The sequence below is a fragment of the Nycticebus coucang genome, chromosome 1, assembly GCF_027406575.1.
Source record: "Nycticebus coucang isolate mNycCou1 chromosome 1, mNycCou1.pri, whole genome shotgun sequence".
NCBI classification, from domain to species: Eukaryota; Metazoa; Chordata; class Mammalia; order Primates; family Lorisidae; genus Nycticebus; species Nycticebus coucang.
In genome coordinates this window covers 23038145-23065821 of record NC_069780.1, presented here as the reverse complement: position 1 = coordinate 23065821, position 27677 = coordinate 23038145, and the positions used below count along the sequence as shown (strand labels likewise).

Genomic DNA, 27677 nt, shown 5'->3' with positions numbered 1-27677 from the left:
GTGGAAGTAAGTTGCCTCCTCCCTCATTGGCTTGTGACCATCAGTTACTCACCATATAAACCCAAGGTGCACTCACAGACCCTGGCACAGAAGACACCAGGGACTCCACAGAGACACAACCCACGTAAGTGGTATTATTGAACTCTACATAAATAAGAAGTGAAATACTCTCTATACTTCAGAGTTTTATTTTATTACTATCAAATCCTGTTTGTGACTGAGTGCCCGTCTTGTGACCGATAGTCACTATTTTATCCAATCTGATCTTGTATCAGAGCCTCTCCAAGTATGTGACCATATGAAAAACCAAATGGTAATTTTGAAGGAAAATATAGGCACAGAAAAATTTAAAAGAATACTTTCAAGTGTATTTTAACATAGAAATTACAGTCAGTACTGGAGGGAAAATCCTATTTCAATCAGGGATTCTAGCTTCTTCTAGAATTTTCCCAAGGGATTTTTCAAAGAGTGATGCAGTAGAAAATTACAGTTCACGATTCTTCACTTTCTTTCCTTCTTGTTTTTATAAGGTTCAGCAATGTTGTTTGTAATATTTTCTATTATTTTTAAGGCATATTTGTTGAAGCATCTCCATGTTTTGCCATGAATTGCATCCTATCATCACCTGCTTTCTTTCAGAGACAGTTTAAGGGATTTACCCCTGGCCAGGAATTTAAACTCACAGCTCTCAAAGGATATCTCACTTGTTTCTGAAGCTTTGGTTTCATGAGAGCCAACTATTTGAGATGATTTTTTTTTTTTTTTTTTTTTAGAGACAGAGTCCTCACTTTATCACCCTCTGTAGAGTACTGTGGCATCACAGCTCACAGCAACCTCCAACTCCTGGGCTTAGGCAATTCTCTTTCCTCAGCCTCCTGAGTAGCTGGGACTAAAGGCACCTGCCACTACGCCCAGCTATTTTTTGTTGCAGTTTGGCTGGGGCCGGGTTCGAACCTGCCACCCTCCGTATATGAGGCTGGCACCCTATCCAGTGAGCCACAGGTGCCGCCTTGTTGTCACTTTTCTTTTAAAACTACCCTTTATGGGCCAGGCATGGTGGCTCGCACTTGTAATCCTAGCATTCTGGGAGTCCAAAGAAGGTGGATTGCTTGAGCTCAGAAGTTTGAGACTAGCCTGAGAAGAATGAGACCTCCATCTCTGCTAAAAATAGAAAAACTAGCCAGGAGTTGTGGCAGGTGCCTGTAGTCTCAGCTACTTGGGAGGCTGAGGCAAGAAGATTGTTCGAAGCCAGGAGTTTGAGGTTGCTGTGAGCTATGATGCCATAGTACTCTACAAACAAACAGGGTGACAGAGTGAGACTCTGTCACCAATAAATAAATAAATAAATAAATAAATAAACCATCCTTTACAGATCGATAGAATAGTGCAAAGTGAAAACTATGGTAAGCTAAGAATAATAATAATTAGCCACTGTCCCCCTGTTTGTTTGCCCATAATTGCTACTCAGGAGTACCTGGTTGTCATAGATTCTTAGCTTTCTCCATAGATTACATTGCCTTTTCAAAATCTGGGGGTTGTTTCGGAGATATCTTCCAGGTCCCATATTCTAGTTGATTGGCTGACCCACCCAAATCAGCAACCCCTACCAACTCAGCTGGAATGGTTACCCCCAGGAATTGAAGCAACACAAGAAGATGTGTACACTCTAATTTTACCCCAACCTAGACAACTAGCAAATTCAATTCCCTACTCTTTTGCCCACCAAACTATCCTTCTAGACTCTGTCTCCCAAATTCTCAGGGAGGCAGATTTGAATAATTCATCCCATCTCCCCACTTACTGATATGCAGATTAAACTTTCTCTGCTGTAACACCTGCTATTTCCGTGTATTGATTTCCTCTTGGGTAATGGGCAATGAACCTGGTTTGGGTGGTGACACCTTCACGGAGACTAGAATTTTTGACTGTGCTCTTACAGTAATATAGAGTAATGTATCAACTGAGTTAGAATGACATGGTTTTGAAATGGTTATGAAAGTTTGTAATTTTATCAATGACCACATTAAAATTGCTCCTGCAGTTGATTGCTCCAATTTTTTTTTGTAAATCAGTTAAAATATATGAGCATTATATTAATTAAAAAGAGCTATAAACCCAAGGGAAAGAAAGTATCCAAGGTAGACCTTTTCAACATCACTATTATTTCTGTATAAAATAGTTAATTTCCTAACAAGTGTAGCATACACGGAAGTCTCTATCGAGGGTATTTATTAATCATCATCATCCATTCTTTCATGTGTTCTTTGAGAAACTATATATCTTATATTTCAAATGGAATTCTAAATGAGTTTTTTATCTATCAGCTGGCTTGGGAACTTCACAGAACTTTCTTTGAAGTACAAGGAAGCCAGTAGTTAATTTTAGGTACAAAGGAGATCTTCAAGCATGATCAACTTTTCATGTTTCTGTATCATTCGGAAGGTGCAGTTTTCCCTACATGAGATTCTTAACACAGAATGGCAGGGGAAGGGCTCAGAAATGCAGCCGACAGGAAAGCAGGGGCCAGAGTGATAGTGCAGTCCTTCCTCTAGGATAGTCAAATCACGCTTAGTCAAACCACATTCTGTGACCCAGATGGTATGTCTGTGTATAACATGGAGTTACATAAGGTCTGATTTTGTGCCTTTTTCCTCTATTGTCTCAGAACCTAGTCCAGTCCCTTTCTGTCCCCACTGAGTGTTGTGTCTTTCATATACATGAGGTTCTGTTTTGAGACTCTCACGCACCTCCATATGTCTAGTCCTGAACAGACGTTGTTGCACCTTCATTACAAGGCTCGTGCTATCTGGTAGGTCCAGTCCTTCCCTCGTGTTCTCTTTGTTTGTCTTGGTTATTCTGACCCTTAGCATTCTACTTTAAATAGAGGATCAGGATTATCTGCAGGCTCTCTTACACTTCAGACAGTCACTTTCATTGCATAGCAACAGAATGTTGGCTTCCTCTCTCCTCCTTACATATCATTCATTACTGTCTTATTTTATTGGACTAGCTGGGCCGTCCAGGATCATGAGGAACGGCAGAAGTACCAGCATGATTCTTATTATTGCTGACATTAAAGAATACACTTCTATCGGATGACCCTATGGATGATGTTGGCTTTAAGTTTTTGGTAGAAACTTTTTATTTAGTTAAGGAAGTTTCCTTCTATTCCTAGTTTGCTAAGAAGTTTCTATTTTTTGCTAAGAGTTTTGATCACAAATGAGTTATAATTTTATAAAATTCTTTCTTAAGCATTTATTTAGTATCTATTGAGATGATAGCATGATTTGTTTTTTCTCTTTTGTCTGTTAATGTGATTTGTTGTTCAGGTGTTTTGATGTTGTAGTATGTTGCATTTGTAGTATAAACAGAAAATATGATTATGCAAGTAACGATAGGAAGGTCCTATGCAAGCACAGCTTCGTTAATGAGTTACAACTGTTGAAAGGATGTTCTAGAAGAAAAGATAAGTATTTGTCAGATGTTCACAGACCTCTGCCAAATCTTAGATTTAAAGATATGTTTATAGAGAAATGTAGATAGCTGCCAACTTATGCTGAGAACTTTTAAATGTCTTCTTTATTTGAGTGAAATACAATAGAAAATAACATGATTTTGTAAATTGGCAACAACAAAAACAACCCCTTTCTTTTCATGCAGAATCCAGGCGGTGGATGTTGGTATTTATGTGGTATTTTTTTTTTTTTGCTATTTTATTTATTTATTTATTTATTTTTAATTTTTTTTATTGTTAAATCATAGCTGTGTACACTAGTGCAATCAAGGGGTACAATGTGCTGGTTTCATATACAATCTGAAATATTCTCATCAAACTGTTCAACGTAGCCTTCATGGCATTTTCTTAGTTCCTGTATGTAGGCATTTGTATTCTGCATTTAGTAAGTTTGTGGTATTGAAATGAGAAAAGTTTTTGTTTCATGTTTAATGCTGATCACATGGAGATATATATATGTGTGTGTGTGTATGCATCCGTACACATATGCTTATAAGGAAAATCTATACTGTAAAAACTCTATAAATTGACCACCCAAGGGACTGTGACCAAGTGGTCATCATGCAGAGGTGGCCAACATAAGGCACGTTGATGCCCAAAGGGAAAGGCCACAGGTGAGGAGGAGGGGGGGGCTGACGAGTTGGCGTGGACGCGGCATCACATGCCCCTTTCACCTGTCCTGCCCTCAGTGGCTGTCACCCAGCTGTCCTCACAGACTCCGAGCTGTGTCACCAGAGCAAACAAATCAGACATAATGTCAAACTCCACACATTCAAGTGACTAAAAGCGGGACAAAACATCTTAAAACGGCAAGTATTTTTTCACTCCACCCTCTGAAGATTTGTGTGTAGGTACCCTCTTAATCACTTGGTTATTTCATTGGAATATTCCTACTAGTGCAGGAGAGAGAGACAGAGAGAGAGTCACGATGTTATTTATACCAGACTTCTCCATTAGATAGTAATTAATAATTTTGGTTTTGAAATATCCTCTAGATCTCCAGTTATCTCAAGAGAGCCCATAAATTTTTCCCAAAAAGTCCTCAAAGAAAAATATTGAGATAGCCCTAGAGGGCTGTGGAAATAATCCTTCACCTTTTGTTTTTCCAGAATTGCACCATGCCAAACTACAAACTCACTTATTTTAATATGAGAGGGAGAGCAGAAATCATTCGTTACATATTTGCTTATCTGGACATAGAGTATGAAGACCACCGAATAGAACAAGCCGATTGGCCTAAAATCAAAGCAAGTAAGTAGTTCCAACAATAGGCCAAGAAAATTCAGGGGAAATATACTTTCAGAAATTTTTGTTTTTCCTCAGGGAAATGAGAAACAATAAATGATTTTGAATGTCATAAAGCTTTAACTCGAGAAGCGGCAGTTCAGGTAAACTAAATAAATGCTACGTGAGCCAGTAATTTTCCTATTAGAGGTGAATACACAAACCTCAGAGAGAGAGAATGTAAAGGTTAACCAGAGTAAAGCTTTATCATAAGAGCTGAAATGGACATGAGATGGAATATTGTCTCAACGTTACAGCCCAGAGTTTAGGTAATTTTTCCAGTCTCACAACTCTAGTAAGTAGAGCTGAGTTTCAAACCCAGGTCAATTTAACACCAAGCCCAATTGATTTGCATTAGACAATGTCAACAGTAATACTGCTGTGATAAGTGGTAGGTTTACAGTAAGCTGTCGTATGCCTTTTGGAAGCATGAACTCCTTAAAAGTCATTGCCCCTATAATCACCATTCTTCTTGGCAGACATCTCTGATGGGATAGAATATCTTATTTCCTAGTCTCGTGAAACTTTACCAATTAATATTCAGATGTTTCTTCTGATATCAGAATTTGTACATGAGAGTTTAAGATGGTGAACATACAATAGGTGAACACTAATTTCATTCACTGATTAATTAGACCAAGATGGGTAGCAAAGTGTAAGCAAGGATATTACATATAACAAATTTTGCCTTTTAATTTTTAAATATAAGTTGTTTGGATGTCTCTTACCCTATTCTACCTTGACTTTTCATTATGTTATGAAGCATGGAATTTCTACATGTTCTTAACATTTTCATAGATTCTTAGAGTTGAAAGAGACGGTTAGGATACAGGTTCAAATGCTTTAGTTGATGGAGAACCAACATAAAAGTGTCTTAAAGTAGGCAGAAGTTTTATTTGCATAAAACCCCAAGTGGGCATAGTGATTTTGCTCCCTGAATTGTCTAAGCTTAGGCTCCTTCTTTCTTGTTGATCTACTAAATAGGTGTCTTATTTACATACTGTGAATAGAGGAGAATCTCTGGAATTTAACCATGCAAGAGACCGCAACTGGTCAACATACTGAGATGGTCAATAAAAGGAACTAGGCCTGCGGTACAGATACGTACATGTGGTGCATGAGTGGTATATGAAAATTAGATCATCTTTAGGAAGTGGTCAATGTAGGGAGGTGGTCAGCTGTGGAAGTTCCACCGTATTTTCATTTAATGTTCTATCTAAAAGTGGGAAAGGTGGAGGGGGCATATTCCTTCCTCTTAAGCAGCATAAGTAAAAGCTGCATATGTCAACTGGCAAGAACTTAGTATCACTGAAAGACAAGCTGAGAAATGTCAACATTATCATGGATAGCCACTTGCCTGGCTAAAAATCAGGGTTTTATTACTTAGAGAAAAAGGAAAAGGATATGTACTAAGAAGCAGTTTCTATTACAAAATTTGGTTTCACCTACCATTCAATTTAGTGGTGCTCTCTAGGGTTTGACACTCCTTAGGAAATTCCCTCTGCTAGATCCTACAACTAAGTCTCCATTCAGTGCATTCCATCGTGGGATATTTTTATTACTAAGTTCTTCCTGGTTAAAGGAAGATTGTGCTCATGTGTTTACATTTTCTCTTTTCTAAAACTTTCTTTTCTCTCCTTTAATAACATTAAAGTACTTTCTAAAAAAGATAAAAAGCCCATAAAAGAAATAAAACTTGAATATGGAAATGATAGCACAAAACTCTGGAAGCAGGCCAGCCAATGGTAAAGCGACTTAGTTGGCCTGTATGTTTAAATAAGCCTGTGGGAGGACAGGGCAAGCGGAATCACCCCAGAGATACTAAAAAAGGCTCAGGAGTTAGTAGCAGCAGAAAACTATAAAACAGGGGTTCTCAACTTTTCTAATGCTGTGACCCTTTAATACAGTTCCTCATGTTGTGGTGACCCCATAAAATTATTTTTTGTTGCTACTTCATAACTGTAATTTTGCTACTGTTACCAATTGTAATGTAAATATTTGATATGTAGGATGGTCTTAGGTGATCCCTGTGAAAGGGTCGTTGGACGCTCAAAGGGGTCGTGACCCACAGGTTGAGAACCGCTGCTATAAAAGCTGAGATAGTAGAGGATTAGGATGCGATGTAGTCTGACCACCATATCCCTTCACTTCCCTGGAAGAAGAGTGGAGGTTACTCTCAAGAGGAGATGGACCAGAGGATTCCAGGACAACAGGCATATCTGAGAACACAATGCTATAATAAAGATCAAATTTAGTAGAAGTTTAGAAATCTAAATGGTCCCATAGACCCTTCCCCCACTCTACAACCAGAATGCTACAACCAGGTTCATATCTCTCAAGCAAAAATTGGAAAAATTCTCTCTGGAGAAGCAGACCAGCCAAGGCAGCTACTGAAGAGATGGAGGTTTCTCAGTGAAATGGGTTAGCCAATCTGTTGGCAAGCTCCTCCCACACACATTCCAGTTAGCTATTATTTCTTTCCTCGCCCTTTAAAATGGGAAAGGCAAGCCAAAAATCAATAGATACTTGAGAATAGTGCCTAGTGTGAAACAAGTATCTATTTGATTTCTATTCTCAAGTATCTATTGATTTTTGGCTTGCCTTTTACATAAAGCAGCAGAAGAAAAAAAGCAATTCTGAAGAAGCCAAGATAATTTAGCAAGAAAAAACTTCAAAAATGTTACAAAATCTTCAGACAGCTAAGAGAAGATATTCTATACATAAAACAAGAACAGTCTGTTATAAAAAAGAATGTTTAGGGACAAATTATTCTTCAAAATTAAAGATATGATACAAACAAACCAATAACTGATAAAAATAAGAACCCCCCAATACAATAGGACAAAGAACTAGAAAATAAAACAAGAAATATGAGTAAAATTGAGGCTCAATTAACGAGCTTATCAGATCCATCCTCCAAGTGAAATTCTGAGAAAAAAACATCTGAAAATAGAAGGGAAGCAAACTTTAAAAGAATCTTCCTTATACAAAATTGAAATCTGTCTCCTTATGGCTTTCATATATTGATCTTAGACTTAATGAAGAACAGATTACTCCTTCCTTCTTTTACATCTAAATAATCATCACAGAGAAAAAGCCATGGCTGAGTAGTCAGTTCAATATAAATGCTCTGAGTAAAGATAAAAGTGTTTGTGAGAATTCAGCACTGAGTCCCCATTTAAAATGTCCGGCGTCTGTACCTCTCCTTAGATTACAATTTTTGGAATTTCCATGATTGTTTCTCTGATTGCCATTGTTAATTTTAGTCCGATTGAACATTGCTACTCTATTTCTTGATTTAGATACCATTTCCCCTGGGCTATGTGAGATCGGCAATCACATCTAGGCTCAAGGGACAACTCTCTTCTATTCTTTGAGGGTTCTATTTATATTCCCTGGTCTGAATTTCTTCACCACTTAAGTGGATGTCCACTGAACAAGTTCCTGTTACATTATACCTGCCATTTAAGGTGTGGTACCCAAGGGGAGGTACAATGTTTCAGGTACCAGAACAACACAGAGCAAAATGGGACTAACACCGTTGTCACAAGTCTAGCCATTATGCCAAGACATTTTACTAAGATCACAATAGTTATTTTGGTAGCCATATCACACTGAAACCTCATATTTGGTGTCACTAAATTCCTTAAAGCTTTTTGACATGTGCTCCTGTTAACATGTCAACCCTGCCAATTCACAACAACCCTGAAATTATTTTATTTTCTGGAACCAAACGAAGAGCTTAGCATTTGTCTCCTTAAATTTCTTCTTGTTAGATGCAGCCCAATGTTCCAGCGGTTGGCAATTATCCTAAGGCTGACTCAAATACTTCCAGTGGCTGACACTTACTATCTCAAAAGAAAACACATTCTGTTGGAAAAAGTTCTAATGCTAACAAAATTATTCTTAATCAGCCCTTTTTTCTATTACTCTTTGGTTCTATTTCTGCATTTTAGAGCAAATCAGAATGAGTCAAAATTTTCTTCCATTTGGCATCTGTGCCACATTTGAAGATGGCTGTTATATTCCAATTAGTTTGTTTTAGCTCCTCAAGGTGAAGAGTGTCAAGGTTCTTCAACCAATCTTCACAAAATGTGGTCAGCCACTCCCTAACTTGGGTATTTTCTGGGCTTGCTCTGATTTTTAATATTTTTCTCAAAGCAGGGGCTACTAGAACAAGAAAGCTGAGCAACTGACCTCTGTTTGAATATCACCCCCAGTTGTGTGACCTGGATAATTTATATAACCTCTTTTAACCTCATTCTTTCATTTATAAGATGAGATTATAGTTAACACCTATTGCATAGGATAAGTGAAAGAAGACCTACTGGGCATGTAAAATATTTAGTACAATGCTTAGCACAAAGGAAGCCTCTCCCCCAAATGTTAGGCATGTCAATTCCCAATTCATGTCAACTTTGTTTGGTATTTTGTTTTGCTCACTACAGTATCTCAGACACCAAGAAGAATACTTGGCACACTCATTAGATTAGGACTTAAAGATGTTTTTATTTGTGATGTGAAGTGTAGTTCATACTATACTTATTCAGTCTATATATGAAAGATAATTAAAAGAGCTACACAGAGTTGATTCCATTAGAGTGTGAGGGTCATGAGGGTACATGTAGCATTTTCTTCCTTTCCCTCTTTCCAAAATAACTGTAGGTTTAAAACCAAGGCACTGGCTGGGAAAGTTATGATCAGTACACATGGCAATATTACAGAGTCATTAAAAAGGTAATGTTTCATTGATTTAGAAAAATTTTTAAAAGACGCTGTAGCACACACAGAGAATGGTTTACAAAACATTCTATACAACATAATTTTGTTTTTTAAATATATGTGAAAAATCAGTTGAAATACTAAAATGGTTATGACTTGTGGTAGAATTATTTTTATCAACTTAGAACTTTTCTATAATAAGTGCTTATTACTTTGTGACAAAAACAATAAGATTTACAGATAAAATATTGATATTCTATCTGGTATGAATTTGTCCGATATATGTGAAAAAATGCTCACTGCCTTACTCTATAAATCAAATAGTTTCCCATCAAAATAAAGTAGGGCTTCAAGATAGCTGACTAGATGCACCAGCACTGGCCTCCTTTACAAAGAAGGAGGAAAATTATAAGTAGAAAACTATATGTTTAAGACAGAACACTGGAGTAAGTTCTCACTTGTCAATAAAAAATTTAGATGTAAATAATTTAAGTTTTCCAATTAAAAGAGATAAACTGGCTAAATGGAAACAAAAATAAAAAAACAAAACCAAGACCCAACTATATGCTGCATACCACAAACTTACTTCACCTACAAAGATACACAGACTAAATGTCAAGGGATGAAAAATAATTACATGCAAACAGAAACAAAAGCATGCAGAAGGAGCTATATTTATAACACAAAATGGACGTTAAGTTGAAAAACATAAAAAGGAGACAAAATTCTTTATATAGTGATAAGAGGATCAATTCAAGAAGAGGATATAATAGTTGTCAATATGTATGCACTCAACACCAGAGTGTTGACACCAACACAATAATAGTTGGAAATGTCAACACTCTACTTTCAGCATTGGAAAGACCATCTAGACTGAAAACCAACAAGGAACATCAGATTTAATCTATTCTATAGACCCAATGGACTTAACATATTTACAGAGCATTTTGTCCAACAGCTACAGAATATACAGGGTATACTTAACCACATGTGAAGCCACTAAAAATTCTCAGAAAGTTTTGAAAAATCATAATTATAGCAAGTTTCTTCTCAGATCACATGGAATAAAACTAGAAACTAATGACAAGGAGAATTTTGGAAATTGCACAAATGCATAGAAATTAAATAATATGCTCCTAAATGAAGAAATTAAGGGAGACATCAGAAAACTTCTTAAGACAAATGAAAATTGAAACACACACACACACACACACACAAAAGAAAGAAAATTGAAACACAGCATACCAAAATTTGTGGCATACAGAAAAAGCAGTATTAAGAGGGAGGTCTATAGGCTCAGCACCTGTAGCACCGTGGTTAAGGCGTCAGCCACATACACCGAGGGTGGCGGGTTGGAACCCAGACGGGCCAGCTAAACAACAATGACAACTGCAACAAAAAATAGCCAGGGGTTGTGGTGGGCGCCTGTAGTCCCAGCTACTCCTCGGGAGGCTGAGGCAAGAGAATCGCCTAAGCCCAGGAGTTGGAGGTTGCTGTGAGCTGTGTGATGCCAGGGCACTCTACCAAGGGTGATAAAATGAGACTGTCTCTACAAAAAAATAAAATTTTTTTTTTTAATTTATGAATTCCAGGACTTTAAAATCATACTTTGTTTCCATAATTATCAGTAGTAATGGAAGTATTATAATTCCCGGTTTTGTCATGAACTTGATTCTTTGCTCATTTTATTTTAAGCTCTTCCATTTCACAAAATCCCCATTTTGGAGGTAGATGGACTTATCCTTCACCAGAGCCTAGCAATAGCAAGATACTTGACGAAGAACACAGGTAATGTGTTTATCATGTTTAAGATTGTTGATAACTGAATAAATATATAACATGTATCCAATAGTCATTAAGTAACCCTATTATTGACCACTATAGCACAAACAAGAAGGGGATTAAATATGGGAGAAGTATCTACGTACCTACCATCTATATCAGTTTCTTGTTCTGTGAGTTCCCTGGACAATTAGACAATTTTATCTTGCCTCCTGGCCTCCTGCTCTCCTGCTCCAAACCTCTTTGCCCCTTAAGACCTTTTTGGAATTTTACTGAAAAATTGGACAGATATGTCTCAACCCAAACTTTCTCTAGAATGTGTACTATAAGTTATCAGAAAAAAATAATTAGCGGGAAATATATATGAATATATAGAATTCCTTGGCCTAATCTCTAACTATGGACTCAAAGATGTTCTTCATCCAAATTATGCTAAAAAAAATGGGGAGAGTCTTCTTTGTCTCCACTGAGTGCCATCTCAGGTATCCGCATCACGTAGTTAATTTTGTATTTGATTGGCAGAACTGCGGGGAAGCACATTAGGTCACTGGCAAAGAACAAGTTGCAATGGAAAAGAAGAAAAATATGAGAAAATTTGTGAATGTAGAAGCATTTTAGGAACTAGAAGCCAAGTGTTGTCAGGTGGAAGGCAGTCTATTTGGGGAAATGACAAGACTTGTCATTCTCACAACACCATCTACTATTTCTACTTTCCTCCTCCTCCCCTTTCCCTCCCCATCCTCTACCTCCCAGAGGGCTAGGATTACAGGCATGAGCCACTGGGCCTGGCCTCTTCTTTTTAAAAAAATTTCTCCTCTTGTAATACTCTTTTCAACATCTGCCCTCTCTAGTCAACCAGAAGTGCCATACAGGTAAAAACAATGATCTCTTTTATTCCACGTTGTAGCATCAGTTGGAGGCTGATCATGGTAGGAGAGCAGTAATTATATGTTGAATGAAAAAGGAAGAGCTGGTTGGAGGTAGGGTGTGATGATGGCATTTGGGGATTTGTTTAAGGAAGTTTGGGAGTCAAGAGAGTAACCCAGAGACATATCCAAAATGAGGCTGAGAATATGGGCCTGCAGTTTAGGGCTAAAAAGTGAAGAGAACCTAAGAGAAAATTCTGAAGGCTTCTCAAGGTCAGAAAGAAAAATCAACTTTTGAACAGCACACACAAAAATACAGTTTACAAATGCCCACCAACCCAGGAATGGATTAACAAGCTGTGGTATATGTATACCATGGAATACTATTCAGCCATTAAAAAAATGGAGACTTTACATCCTTCGTATTAACCTGGATGGACGTGAAAGACATTATTCTTAGTAAAGCATCACAAGAATGGAGAAGCATGAATCCTATGTACTCAATTTTGATATGAGGACAATTAATGACAATTATGGTTATGGGGGGGGAACAGAAAGAGGGAAGGAGGGAGGTGGGTGGGGCCTTGGTGTGTGTCACACTTTATGGGGGCAAGACATGATTGCAAGAGGGACTTTACCTAACAATTGCAATCAGTGTAACCTGGCTTATTGTACCCTCAATGAATCCCCAACAATAAAAAAAAAATACAGTTTACAGAGGAACTCTAAATCATACAAGTGTTTTCTTTCACTTTTAACAGAGTTGAAGTATGATTTACACACGATTCACCAGTGTTATCAGTATACGGTTCCTTGATTTTTAGTAAATGTATACCCATGTACAAAAGCAATCCCTTTTACAATGTATACTGAAGCATTTTAAATTGACATCAGTAAGAAAATATTTAGGAAGATCCATGATTTCCTAGAGGGATGGAGGGAGGGGGGTGGGGCCTTAGTGTGTGTCACACTTTATGGGGGCAAGACATGATTGCAAGAGGGACTTTACCTAACAATTGCAATCAGTGTAACTGGCTTATTGTACCCTCAATGAATCCCCAACAATAAAAAAAAAAAAAATGACAGGAAAGAAAAAAGTGCCTTTATTACTTTAAACTTTTAGCCTCTAGGCAGAAAACAAATGCTCCTGATAAAACATTATCTGCAAAAATAAAAATAAATATTTTTACAAAATAAATTATAATGTTCTTATAGTTACGGGTTATTTATTGTAGCATTACTTGTATCAACAAAAAGATTGGAAACAAACCGAAGCAGCTGAGGCTAGTCAAATAAATTGTGGCACATAACCTTAGAAAATTCCATGTAGCTGAAAAAAAGAGCTAAGGATGCCTTTAGGTACTTGTAAGGAAAAGGCATGCAGGGTACATGTGGGATAGGGGCTTAGCTGGTGGGGTATATACTCTTATTTGTTTGCATTTTCATAAAGAAACAAGGGAAGAACAGATAAGAAACTAATACAAGTAGCTACCAATGGGAGAGGGAAGTAGGGAACAAAATAAGTGGAAACCAGTTTTCATCGGGTGTTGTTTTATGTTGCTCGGCGTTTTGGTCCTACTGAATATACTGTTTATTAGATACCAGTTTTTTACAGTAAACTAAATCGGACATATTGGTGTGCCTCTATTCCATAGATCTGGCTGGAAAAACAGACGTGGAACAATGTCACGTCGATGCGATTGCAGACACGCTGGATGATTTCATGTCTCGTTTTCCTTGGGCGGAGAAGAAGCAAGCTATCAAAGTAATGTGATCGCTTTGCTGGTACTGTAATAGCATTCATCAGATGCCATTCGCCAGATGCTGTTTGAGGTGCTTTATTTTAAAGTGCCTTTATAGCAAAGCAATGTGCAATATGGTATTAAAATACCAAATTATTTTCAATGGTTTCAAACAAAGTGCTGCAATTGCCTGCTTTACCCTCTCACAGTAAGCCCTCCCCACAGCAACCTTCTTTGCGCCCCCTTAGCTATTCCTGAAGGATTTACACATCTCCATATTTCTACAGGATATGTCAATATGGCTTTCTTTGCACAGTTTATATGAACTTCTTATGATAGTACAGGTCGAACATTCCTAATCCAAAATGTTCCAAACATCCAAAGCTTAAAACCTTTCGAGTGCCAACATGATTTCACAAATGGAAAATGTCACATATGTAAGCACTTAACACAAATTCTGTTTCTGGCAAAAAATTATTTAAACTATTGTATAAAATTACCCTCGGGCCGTGTGTGAGGTGGATTTGAAACAAATGAATTTTGTCTATAGACTTATTTCCTATCTCCAAAATACCTCCTTAGATAGGTGAAAATATCTCAAGATTTGAAAAAATGCAAAATCCAAAAACTTCTGGTCCCAAGCATTTTGCAAAAGGGATACTGGACCTGTAATAAAAATGCATCTCTTACGTAATCATCCTCTCCCCTTGCCTTTCTCCTAGCTCCCGGTACAGTGGGATTAGCCTTTTTGGTTAAATCAATATTCAGCTGTTGCATTCGTATGCTTAGGCAAATACTGTACAGACTATGCATTGCAGTAAACTCTAATAATATTTCCTTTCTCACTCTTCCTCCTCGAAGTCAGCAATTGCCTTTTTCCTTCTGTTTCTTTCCGTAACACTTTGTTTGCTGAATCTCCCCACACTCTTCAGTAGCTTGCTACGATGATTTTCTACAAGGTTTATGATACCAGATCACCCCGTGTTTTCTGGGCCCTTTCTGGCTTGGAGGCCTCCACTCTCCTTTGCGCTGCTTTCTAGCTTTTCTTCATAGTTGTCTCATCCGACTTCCCTTCACCACCAATCCAGTGACGCTGGCCTGTGGAGTTAAAGTCCTGTTTCCTGGATACTGTCCCCTTTCTTCATATATATTTTTGTTTACTCGGGGTACATCTACTATTATAAAATTAAGGTTTAATGATAGATGGTGATACACTTGCTGTCAGGGATGGATGTCTCTACCCGGTTTGGTTGCCCTTGACACTTGGTCCACAGTTGTCGTCCTAGGATATTATCATCGGGATGCTTCTTTTGATCTTTCTTGGGTTCATTCTCCTGTTTTCTGTCCTGTTTCAGTGAGTGTGTGAAACAATCCTCCAATCGCTTACTGATAATAGGAAATAACAACTTGGGGCCTTATTTGTCTGCCAATGTTTTTATTTTGTCCTCATACTTGTCTTATTCCTTGGCTGGGTATAGAATTCTATGCTGAAAGTAATGTTTCTTTAGTATTTGGAAAACATTACCTGTGGGTTTTTAGCTGTTGAGAACTTTGAATCCAATCTAACATTGTATGTAATCTATATTTTTCCACTCTGAAGAAGACTGTAGAACATTTGCCTTTAGAAAGTTCTAAATGATGAGTCGTGATATGATCTCGTTTTCTGCCATTGTGCTATTGTCTCGTTGGGCCCTTTTGAGCAGGGACTCTTGTCCTTCAGTTAGAGGAAATTTCTTTTGCTGCTTTTTTTTTGAAACAGAGTCTCCCTCTGTTGCCCAGGATAGAGTGTCCAAGGCATTAGCCTTACTCATAATAAGCTCAAATTCCTAGGTTCAAGTGATTCTCCTGCATCAAGCCTCCCAGGTAGCTGGGAATATAGGTGCCCACCATAATGCCCAGGTAATTTTTCTATTTTTAGGAGAGAGGGAGTCTTGCTCTTGCTCAGGCTGATCTCAAACTCCTGAATTCAAGTGATCCCACCTCCACCTCCCAGGGTGCTAGGATTATAGGCGTGAACCATTGTGCCTGGCTCAATTTCCTTTATTTATTTCCCTGATTTCCTCCCATTTTTTTTTTTCATTATACTAGAATTCCTGTAACTTAGATGTTGGATATTTTTTCTTTCTATTTCTTTTCTTCTTCTGCATTTCTTTCAGCAAGAATTCCTCAACTTTATTCATCAATCCTTTTACTGAGTTATACATTTTGATGTTGTGTTTTTAAGAACTTTTTCTTATGGCGTTTTTTCCCTTGGTAAAATGTTTTTTTTTTTTTACATTTATTTAATGGGTATAATGTTATCTCCCTGCCTATTGTATGTTTGTGCAAAGGTTTTTCCCCTCTTTGTTTTTGTGTCTGTCTTTTCTCAGGAGTGAGACCATTCTATGTAATCCATGATAAAGAGAAGAAAATGTAAAAAGTTTACTCACAGCTGGGAGCATGTGAGTGGGGGTTGTTGATTTTGAACATCATCAGGCCATTTAGGGGGTACTTCCTCATATTGCTATTTTCAGGTATCCCTTCTTGCGACTTGGAAGAGTTCCTAAAGAAGGTTGTCAGTCTCCTTCCCAGAGACCTCCCAGAGACAAAGGCCTGAACACCAGTGTTATGGAAACATGTAGTAAAGATGGGGCTGGGGGCCTCTCTTTAGCATTTAGCATTCAGTACATAGAAGTCCATTAATTCTCCAGTTTTGATACAATATGTGACATTGTTCAGCACAGAAACTTTGTGCTCTCCAGCCTTCCACTGAGAAGGGGGAAGGGGCAAGTGTCAGGCAGATAAAATGCAGGAGGAAATCGCATGTTAAAATGGCTTTATTGCCTCCCATCCTCATTTTGTGCCCCCTCATCTCCTTAACCCCAATTCTGATGTACCCTGACAGGTTGGTTCTTAGCCCTCGCTTTGCAGGTGCCATTCACCCACCTGCTTTACAGATTCAAACATTGTTTGTGCTTGTCTCCACTCCAATTTTCCACCTCCTGTAGGTTCTGTCTTTTTTAAAACATTCATTGCTGTGGTTTGGGGATGAAAAAGAAATTGTATATGTGTGTCAAATGCATCATCTCTATCCAGAATTTTTTTGGTGTTTTATCACTAGACCTCCTTCTGTTATTCTTCATTGCAGCCCTCTAGTGGTCACGACCTCTAATTGAACATGCATTTACTTGTTTGTTGCTGATCTCAAGTAGCATGCATCATGGAGGAGAGAGATCACATCTGCTCTACTCACCTGATGCCCCCGCTCCCATCACTGCCCTGTAAGAGCAGATGTTAAGTACTTGTTGAATGAGTGAGCAGATGAGCTGCCTTCATCCCACACACACCATGCACCAGGCGCTGCTCCTGGGCTTTCCAGGTGTTACCTGTCAGCCCTCCCTCTCCTCCCCTGAGATAAGGGCTTTTTATCTTCACATTCACTTTCCAGATGAAGGAACTGAGAAACAGAGCAGTTATGGAGTTGACCAAAGTCACCCAGCAAGTGATAGAACTGTGATCTGAGCCCACCCGGACAGCTGGCTCCAGAACCCACAGCCTCCTCACCTGTGTATACAGTGGCTTAAATTAGCGAGTTTGGGCAGAGGATCCCATTAGGGTGAAATTGTTCATATCCCCTCATCTTCCAGATAAAGGAATTAAGATTCGTGCAGTGTCAATAGCTTGCCTAAGATTGTTTAGCTAGAAGTGGGACACAAGAAATTAAAATCCCAGTCACTGTGACTCAGACCCAAAGTTCTTACCCATTGGGTACAGCGCCACAGCGCCAGCAGCTGCTCGGAACAGCTGTGCAGGAACATCTACATGCACGTTTAAGCTAAAGCTAGAGGCCTGTAGTCAGAAGCCACAGCCCAGAACAACAAATAGAAAGTAGTCTTATCAATTAAGTACATATTTGAGCACATCATATGTACTTAGTATTTATTCTAAATACTATTTCATTAGGACCTTCTGACTTCAATAGAGAATTTGTATATAAAGGTATTTGCATTTACTGACATAGGAGAAACACACACATCTGCTGATGCAGGAAAATAAATCTGTTTGATGATAGAAATAGAACAACTTTTTGACATAAATGTAATTGTGCTCTGGAGTCAGAGTGGCTTGAATGCTGATTCCTTTCTTATTAGCTGTCACTTCCCATCGATAATTCAAACGTTTTTTGAGACCAAGTCTCACTCTGTTCCCTTTGTAAAGTGCTGTGGCACCATGGTTCACAGCAACCTCATACTTGTGGGCTCAAGCGATCCTCTGGCTCTGCCTCTCTAGTCACTGGGACTATAGGTGCTTGCTACTACCCCCAGGTAGTTTTTCTATTTTTAATAGAGACAGAGTCTCGCTTTGCTCAGGCTGGTCTTGAACTCTAGAGCTCAGGTGATCCACCCACCTCAGCCTCCCCGAGTGCTAGGATCACAGGCATAAGCCATCACCCTTGGAGTGAGTTCAAACTCCTTGTAAAGTGGGGATATGATGACTCTAAGTACGTCGGGAAGGTTAAATGCTAGCATACGTACCTTTCGCTAGGTATAAAGCATTCAATAAATACTGTTGTTGGCCAGCCACAATGCGTCACGCCTGTAATCCTAACCCTCTGGGAGGTCACAGTGGGAGGATTGCTTGAGTTTAGGGCTTTGAGACCGGCCTGAGCAAAGTGAAACCCTGTCTCCACTAAAAACAAAAAAATTAGTCAGTCATGGCAGTGGGGCCTGTAGTTCCAGATGCTTGGAAGGCTAAGGGAGGAGGATCGTTTGATAGCCCAGCAGTCTGAAGTTGCTGTGAGCTGAGTTGAGGCCGTGGTATTCTAGCCTGGGTGACAGAGCAAATAATTGTATTAGAACAACAATGCTCTTACATATCACCTACTTCAAAAAACAATTTCATAAGACATAGCAATCGAAGTTTATGAATAAATCATATGAAGGGAGAATATGTTGCAGAAATATAGTGGACAGCTGACTATTCAATTAACAAGCAAGACCTGGCTATACAATGAAAACTGCAGTTTTGTAGTTCATTGTTTCTCTGTAAGTTGCATTACTGCCACCTTGTGGTCATATGAAATTTTCAAAGGAGGAATTTTATTATTTTTTTTTTGAGACACAGTCTCACTGTGTCCCCCTTAGTAGAGTGCTGTGCCGTCATAGCTCACAGCAACCTCAAACTCTTGGGCTAAAGTGATTCTCTTGCCTCAGCCTCCCAAGTAACTGGGACTACAGGCGCCCACCACAACGCCCAGCTATTTTTTGTTCAGTTGTCATTGTTTAGCTGGCCCGGGCTGAGTTGGAACCCGCCACCCTCAGTGTATATAGCTGGCACGGTAACCACTGTACTACTGGTGCCGAGCCAAAAGGAGGAATATTGATGCAGCTAAGATGGACAGTGAAAATATTCTTGTTGTATGTGCCTTAAACACCTATCAAATACACAATAATTATAAATATTTCAATATTTATTGCTAAAAATCCCATTTCTAATTAAAAAGCAGTAGCTCATACCTGTAATCCCAGTGTTTTGGGAGGCCAAGATGGGAGGATCCCTTGGAGCCAGGAGTTTGAGACCAGCTGTGGCAATATAGAGAAATTCTATCTCTACAAAAAATAAGAAAAATTAGTCTGGTGAAGTGGCATGCATCATCCATCATCCTAGTTACTTGGGAGGCTGAGGCAGGAGGATCACTTGATCCCAGGAGTTGGAGGCTGCAGTGAGCTCTGATGACACCATTGCATTCCAGCCTGAATGACAGAATGAGACCCCGTCTTAAGGGAAAACAATTTAAAGAACCTCCATAGATGACCACCTCCCTATGTTGACCACTCCCATAAGCTGACCTAATTTTCATAGACCAGGCACACACACATGTATGTATTAGTACAGTAGGACTAGCTCCTTGTGTTGACCACCTGCATATGCTGGCCAGTGTGTTACAGTCCCTTGGGTGGTCAACTTACAGAGGTTCTACATGTCTATGGATATTGGTCACCACGACAATCCTTGAACTTATCCTTAGTATTGCCTTAGTTATTCAATATATCTGTGTCTCAGTTTCCTCATCTTAAGAATGTAGGAGGGGGGCCAGGTGCAGCTCGTGCCTGTCATCCCAGCACTCTGGGAGGCTGAGGTGGGTGGATTGCTTGAGTTCAGGAGTTCTAGACCAGCCTGAGCAAGAGTGAGAACTTGTCTCTTTAACAACAACAACAAAAAAAGCCGGGTGTCATATCGAGCACCTGTAGTCCCACTACTTGGGAGGCTAAGGCAAGAGAATTGCTTAAGTCCAAGAGTTTGAGGTTGCTGTGAGCTGTGATGCCACGGCACTCTACCGAGGGTGACATAGTAAGACTCTGCCTCAAAATAAAAGAAAAAAAAGAAGGATGGAGGATGAGGATTGAGGTAATTCTAATGTTTTGGTTTCTATACAAAATGATTTGGCAGTGTGGATTTAAAAATAATGCTCTGGGCCTGGCGTGGTGGCTCACACCTATAATCCTAGTGCTCTGGGAGGCCAACTCAGGTTGACTACTTGAGCTCAGGAGTTCAAGACTAGCCGAAGCAAGAGCAAGAGTCCATCTCTAAAAATAGCCGGGCGTTATGGGGGCCTATATTCCCAGCTACTCGGAGTCTGAGACAAGAGGACTGCTTGAGCCCAAGTGTTTGTTGTGAACTATGATGCCATGGCACTTTACTCAGGGTGACAGAGTGAGACTGTTTCAAAAATAAACAAATAAGTAAAAATAAAAATAATGCTTTGGAGATATAAACCTCCCTAAAACCCCTAAAAGTCATTTATTACAAGACTATGATGATTACTCGGGGTGAAAAAAAATCTCTTGCCCTATAACTTTGTGAAGGGGAGGCAGGAAATTTCTGAGTTCACCAAGTTATAAAAGTGGCTGTCGGGCGGTGCCTGTGGCTCAGCGGGTAGGGCGCCGGTCCCATATGCCGGAGGTGGCGGGTTCAAACCCAGCCCCGGCCAAAAAAAAGTGGCTGTCTAGGATTTATCAGGTAACATTTTATATATATATATAAAATCTCACTCTGTTGCCCAGAGTACTACAATGGCATCATCATAGCTCACCACAGCCTCAAACTCCTGGACTCAAGTGATGTTCCTGCCTTGGCCTCCCCAAATGGTAGGCGTACAGGCATTAGTCACCATGCCCAGCACAGCAAATGTACTTTCAAAACTACACATCTGGAAAAAAATGATGTATATCAAATTTCCTTTTTATTATTTTGGTGTCCTTTAAAATGAACATTAAATAATAATGATTTTGCTATTTGCTAATTTACATTTCATTAGACTGAAAAATTCACCAAACTTATAAAGAGACTAAACCTGGGCTAAAGGATAAGTCAACCACATAGGATACTCGCCTTACAATAGATTTCTTTGGCGCTGCATATACATGAGCACTGGTGTACCTGAAGAGGTCGAATGCATATTAGAAGAACAGAATTTCCTAGGCATGCACACAGGAATATTTGAAAAGCTGTCCAGAAGCCAAATCCTGTTCCAGTCAACTGCCTCACGTTTCTAGCTATTCTAGGATAGCCAAGTTGGCCATTAAAGTAGTTTTCGACGTACTGGGCTGAGCTGTGAAAAGTGCCACATGGTTCTGGGCCCACTGTCCTTCTTTCAGCTCACAAAATCTGTGTAAGCAGCAGCAGTGTTCACACTTAGGTTTTATTTAAAAACTATGAACATATTAATCATAGTGTACCTTATGTAAAGAGCATAAAGTCAAAATAATGACAAACTTTCTAAGTTCAGTTTATAGATCTGGCAAACATATGTAAGTACAGGTTGAATATCCCTTATCCAAAATGCTTGGGACCAAAGTGTTTTTAGTATTAGATTTCCTCCCCCACCCCAAATTCTGGAATATTTGCATCATACTTACTAGTTAAGCATCCCAAATCTAGAAATCCCAAATCCGAAATGTTCCAATGAACATCTTCCTTTGAGTGTCATGTCAGAGCTCAAAAAGGTTCCGATTGTGAAGCATTTTGGATTTGGGGTTAGGGATTCGTAACCTGTATGTGATGATGCTTGTGCAAACTGTGCTCTGTACACATAGTAGACATAAGTAGTCCTGGTAATCTATATCACCTAGCTAAGTCGCAACAGGAACTAAATCAGCAAATCAGTGAGGTAATTATCCACTATCTGACTTAAGTTAATAAAGGTCAGATTTCGTTTCTATGTCATTTATACATATTAACAAATGATATATAGATATTTTATACTTTTCATTTTAGCTTATATTTCATAACCAAGTCTCAGACCTGCCAAAAATTTTATATATAAATAAATGCTTCAAACCAAGAAAGAGGCCATGAATAAATTATTTGGTCTTCAGAGCTTCAAGTACTAGTACGAATATAATTTTAAAAAATGGATGTGTGTGTGTGTTTTTTTTTTAATTGAGGCAGAGTCTCACTTTGTCACCCTTGGTAGAGTACTGTGGTGTCATAGCTCATAACAACCTCAACCTCTGTGCGCAAACAATTCTCTTCCCTTAGTCTCCCTAGTAGCTGGGACTACAGGTGCCCACCACAATGCCCAGCTATTTTTTTTTGTTGTTGTTTAGCAGGCACTAGCCAAGCTTGAACCCACCAGCACCAGAGCATGTGGCCAGAGCCCTAACCATTGAGCTATGGGTGCCCAACTGGGTGTGCTTTACATACATTTTCCTTCCTAAGAATATTAATATTTGGTTTACAATACTAATAACATCATATATGAAAGAGGGGATAACTGGATGATACACTTTATAGGTGATATTCAGGTAGACAAATCCCATACTCGGCACAATGGTAGACCAATGACAGAAAATGGACCAAGGCACAAGACCATAATGATTCATTATGGTACTGTGCGTTAAATGCAATGATGAAATGAATAACTGACAACCTGGAGTTGAGTCTTACAAAATAAAATGAATTTCTTTACCTTCGGTGATATTATTTAACTGTAAGGGAGCCAGATTAAGGAAAAGGGGAATTTTAGAAACCTAAAAACATAATAAAATTATTTTTCATTAATAAAAAAATTAAGATAAAATTTTTTAAAAAAGCTTTTACAGGTAAAATATTTACTCACATACACACAAACTATAAGAACTGGTGACAAAGGTATTTTTTAATTGACCTTTTTAAAATAAAAATATGGGGCTGGTGTGGTGGCTCACACCTGTCATCCTAGCACTCTGGGAGGCCATGGCGGGTGTATTGCCTGAACTCACAGGTTCAAGACCAGCCTGAGCTAGAGTGAGACCTTGTCTCAAAAAGTAGCTGGGCATTATGGTGGGCACTGTTAGTCCCAGCTACTGGGATGGCTGAGGCAAGAGAATTGCTTGAGGTTGCTGTGAACTATGATGCCATGGCATTCTACCAACGGTGACAAAGTGAGACTCTGTCTCTAAAAATTAAATAAATAAAATAAAGATATGATTTACATCTAAACAGTCAGGCCTGAATCTCCACAAATTTGAAGAAAAATGTAGCTACTTCCTTTCTGAACTCAAGTGGGAGAATAAAAATGATGAAATCTGCTTCCCCTTTAAATCATATTTTTCTTCTCATTATTCTTAAATTGATATTTTCTCCCTCTTCTAGGATCAAATGTTTAAGGAGCTGCTCACATCTGATGCACCTCATCTTCTGCAAGATTTGGACACATATTTAGGAAAAAAAGAGTGGTTTATTGGTAATTCTGTGAGTATATTTTACATCTTAAAATACATAAATATAAAATGAAATGGCAAATAAAAGTATAAGCCAAAAACTTATAAAAAGCTTTTGAGGGTGGTGCCTGTGGTTCAAGGAGAAGGGCGCCGGCCCCATATACCAGGGGTGGCGGGTTCGAGCCTGGCCCTGGCCAAAACTGCAAAAAAAAAGAAAGAAGGAAAGAAAAGTTTTTGAAAATTGTTTTTGAAAATTGGGTGGCGCCTGTGGCTCAGTGGGTAGGGCGCCAGCCCCATATACCGAGGGTGGTGGGTTCGAAGCCAGCCCTGGCCAGCTAAAACAGCAGTGGCAACTGCAACAAAAAAAGCCAGGCGCTGTGGTGGGGGCCTGTAGTCCCAGCTATTCTGGAGGGTGAGGCAAGAAAATCGCTTAAGCCCCGGAGTTGGAGTTTGCTGTGAGCTGTGACACCATAACACTCTACTGAGGGTGACAAAATGAGACTCTGTCTCTTAAAAAAACAAAAAGTTTTTAAACACTATATTACCCATCTGGAGAGAATACAGTATATAGCACAAACAAAAACTAAGCTTCTTTAAATAAGCCTTTTTTAGTAGATTTGACTTTGGGATAATAAAATATTTCATATAATTATATAACAACAAATATTTTAATATCAAAAGCAAAATGCAACAAATGAAACCAACTGTGCCAAAGAGGTGCACATAGCACATGGAGAGTGCACATGAACTCTACTGGTGAAAAACTATTTTAAGAAACATGAGTCAACATTGGGAAAACACAGTAATTTGATGATACATTTTAAGACAGATGCTCTCTGGACAAAAAATAAAAATCATACACCTTTCAGTAATCACATTGTTGGTGGTATAGGTACTGTCAGGGTCCCGCCCCGCCCCAGGAGCGGGGTCTGCTAAGACCTGTGGAAACTGGCAGCCATCAACTGAAGAAACACAGAGTTAGAAACAACGGTAAAGAAAGAGACATGAGGCTCGGTGCCTGTAGCTCAAACGGCTAAGGCTCCAGCCACATACACTGGAGCTGGCTGGTTCAAACCCAGCCCAGGCCTGCCAAACAACAATGACAGCTATAGCCACACACACACACACACACACACACACACACACACACACACACACTAGCCAGGTGTGGTGGATGCCTGTAGTCCCAGCTATTTGGCAGGCTGAGGCAAGAGAATTGCTTAAGCCCAAGAGTTTGAGGTTGATGTGAGCTGTGACGCCACTGACACTCAAGTGAGGGTGGCATACTGAGACTCTATCTCAAAAGAAAAAAAAAAGAAAGAGACATGTGACATAGAGTAGAATTAAAAGTGGGAGCTCAGGGGTCCATTGCCCGTTTGTGGGCTTCCAGCAATGGCACTGAGTGTTTGCTCCACTCTGATTTTATTGAAGTCCATTGGCCCAGAGGGTAGGATGAGGGAGGGAACAAAGATGCCAGCAGTTTCTCTGAGTGAGCATACCAGCTCCTGTTGTTATTATTATTAACCTTAAGGGTAGCCTTCAGAAATCTGAAATCTGAGCCTTGTATTGGAAGAGCCTCCTGCTTGAGGTCACACACACAGATTTCTAGGAAGGTGTTAAACTCTGCTAGTTCTCTGTGGAGTAAAAGGCCACCTGCGTTAATCTCCTCTGAGGAATTGGTGGGAGGGAGGCATTTTCCTCCAATCACCACCACAGAAGATCTTCCTCTTTGTTAAGCTGCAATAGACAAGGAGCTTGTATCATACCTTGTACTCCAGTCAATCTCCAGCATCTTGACCTCGGCATGGTACACAGTAGGTGACCAATAAATGTTTGTTAGCTGCTCTGAATCTTCTAACCAATAGCCTCTCTTGGCTTTCAGATATTTCCTAAGCAAGTTGATGAAATACTAGCAATCGGCTTTGTTAAATTCCATACAAAAAGAAAACTAAGAATAGTCTACATTTAAACTTCATTCTTTGATGTTGTTATGGAACCAAAGTAACATAATACAGATTAACCTCTAGTCACAAAAGAAAAACACCCACCACACAAGGTAGGCTATAGGCTGTTACCACTCTAACTCAGTAGCCAATCTTAGCATACCACTACTGGGTCACATACCTATATATTATTTCTTCCAAATGCAATAGAATGAATTTTAGCCAAAAATATTTCACTTATAACCGTAAATTGTCTAGAAATAACTTGCAAACTATTCCTTTATACTATCTAGTACAAAGGACACGGTAAATAAGATGAAATGCACATATCCTGAAGATAAGACATTCTGTAGGACTAGTGTGAAATCCTCAGTAATTCAGTGACATGAAAAGAAGGTACTTACTGCAGCCCCATTCATAATTGCTAAGTCATGGAAAAAGCCCAAGTGCCCATTGATCCACAAATGGATTAATAAATTGTGGTATATGTACACCATGGAATATTATGCAGCCTTAAAGAAAGATGGAGACTTTACCTCTTTCATGTTTACATGGATGGAGCTGGAACATATTCTTCTTAGTAAAGTATCTCAAGAATGGAAGAAAAAGTATCCAATGTACTCAGCCCTACTATGAAACTAATTTATGGCTTTCTTATGAAAGCTATAACCCAGTTATAACCTAAGAATATGGGAAAGGGGGAGGGGAAGGGGAGGGAGGGGGGAGAATAGGCAGAAGGAGGGTGATTGGCAGGATTACACCTACGGTGCATCTTACAAGGGTACATGTGAAACTTAGTAAATGTAGAATATAAATGTCTTAACACAATAACTAGGAAAATGCCAGGAAGGCTATGTTAACCAGTGTGATGAAAATATGTCAAATGGTCTATAAAATCAGTGTATGGTGCCCATGATCGTATTAAGGTACACAGATATGATTTAATAATAAAATAAAAAAAGAAGGGTACTGTTCTGGGCTGAACACGGTGGCTCAGGCTTGGAATCCCAGCACTCTGGGAGGCCAAGGCAGGTAGATTGCTTGAGCTCGGGTATTTGAGACCAGCCTGAGCAAGAGCAAGACCCTGTCTCTACTAAAAAGAAAAAAAAATTAGCCAGGCATGTTGGTAGGCACCCATAGTCCCTGCTGCTTGGGAGGCTGAGGCAAGACAATTGGTTGAGCCTAGCAGTTTGCGGTTACTGTGAGCTATGATGACGCCAAGGTACTCTACCCAGGGTGACAGAGTGAGACCCTGTCTCAAAAAAAAAAAAAAAGAATGGTACTGTTCTGAAGAGGGTTTAAAAGATATAACCAAATGGAACTTTGCCCTGGAAGTGAGAACAAGGTAACCTAAATATTGTACCCTCATATTAATTTGAATAAAGCTTAAAAAAAAAAAGATATAAACAGACAAAATGCATAGATCTGGAATGAATTTTCCTTTGTCCTGTAAAGGACATTTTTGGAACAGATGGAAAAATATGGATGATTAGAGGAAAACATGCTGTCACAGAGAGGTGGAGATTGAATCAGGTTACAGAGAAGTATGTATCTTAATGATTTCATGTTAGTAAAATCCACCTATCCATCCATCCCTCTATCAGCACAGAAAATACCTTATACACTAAATGTTAATAGTAGGCTGTTAGGAGTATGACATTATCTGTAATTAGCTAAATTTCTATCACATGCACATTATGCCCTTGTGATAATGATTGTTGTGAGTTTAAGATAAACTATCTCTTACATTAAGAAATTAAATTCAATTTTGGAATGTTGATAAAGTTATACCTTTTGTGTTCAAATGATAAGTTTGTTCTTTAAACTAGGTAACTTGGGCAGATTTCTACTGGGATACCTGCAGTACCACGCTTCTGGTCTTTAAACCTGACTTGCTGGATATGTACCCCAGGCTGGTGACTTTAAAGAAGAGAGTCCAAGGCATTCCTGCCATCGCTGACTGGATACAACGAAGACCCCAAACCAAACTCTAGCTGATACACGACACCTCCAAGCATTGCTGATCTTTACGGCGTGTCTCCTGTGAAGATAGCTATAGCCTGCCAGGTGATCCACATTTTCCCCCTCTCTACCTCCACCAAGACTTTCACTTTAGCTATATTCCGCTTTGCAAATGAAAA

General features: G+C 39.1%; 1 protein-coding gene across 2 annotated transcripts; it reads left to right on the top strand.

Moving 5' to 3' along the window:
- HPGDS (hematopoietic prostaglandin D synthase) lies at positions 1 to 27677 on the top strand. 2 transcript variants are annotated; one of them, XM_053608530.1, is made up of 6 exons: positions 1 to 124; positions 4624 to 4765; positions 11216 to 11308; positions 13824 to 13933; positions 23526 to 23624; positions 27366 to 27677. In XM_053608530.1, the coding sequence occupies exons 2-6, from the start codon at positions 4633 to 4635 to the stop codon at positions 27528 to 27530; spliced, it is 600 nt and encodes a 199-aa protein (XP_053464505.1). In that variant the 5' UTR covers positions 1 to 124; positions 4624 to 4632; the 3' UTR covers positions 27531 to 27677. The 2 variants fall into 2 exon arrangements, with proteins under 2 accessions (XP_053464505.1, XP_053464589.1); XM_053608614.1 differs by lacking the exon at positions 1 to 124 and adding an exon at positions 4204 to 4323.

Bases quoted from the DNA above. Each gene is read 5' to 3' on its own strand.
- HPGDS (XM_053608530.1), top strand. From the start codon at position 4,633: ATGCCAAACTACAAACTCACTTATTTTAATATGAGAGGGAGAGCAGAA. The intron at 4,766-11,215 runs GTAAGTAGTTCC...TTTTATTTTAAG, and splicing joins TTGGCCTAAAATCAAAGCAA to CTCTTCCATTTCACAAAATC. The intron at 13,934-23,525 runs GTAATGTGATCG...TCCCTCTTCTAG, and splicing joins AGAAGAAGCAAGCTATCAAA to GATCAAATGTTTAAGGAGCT.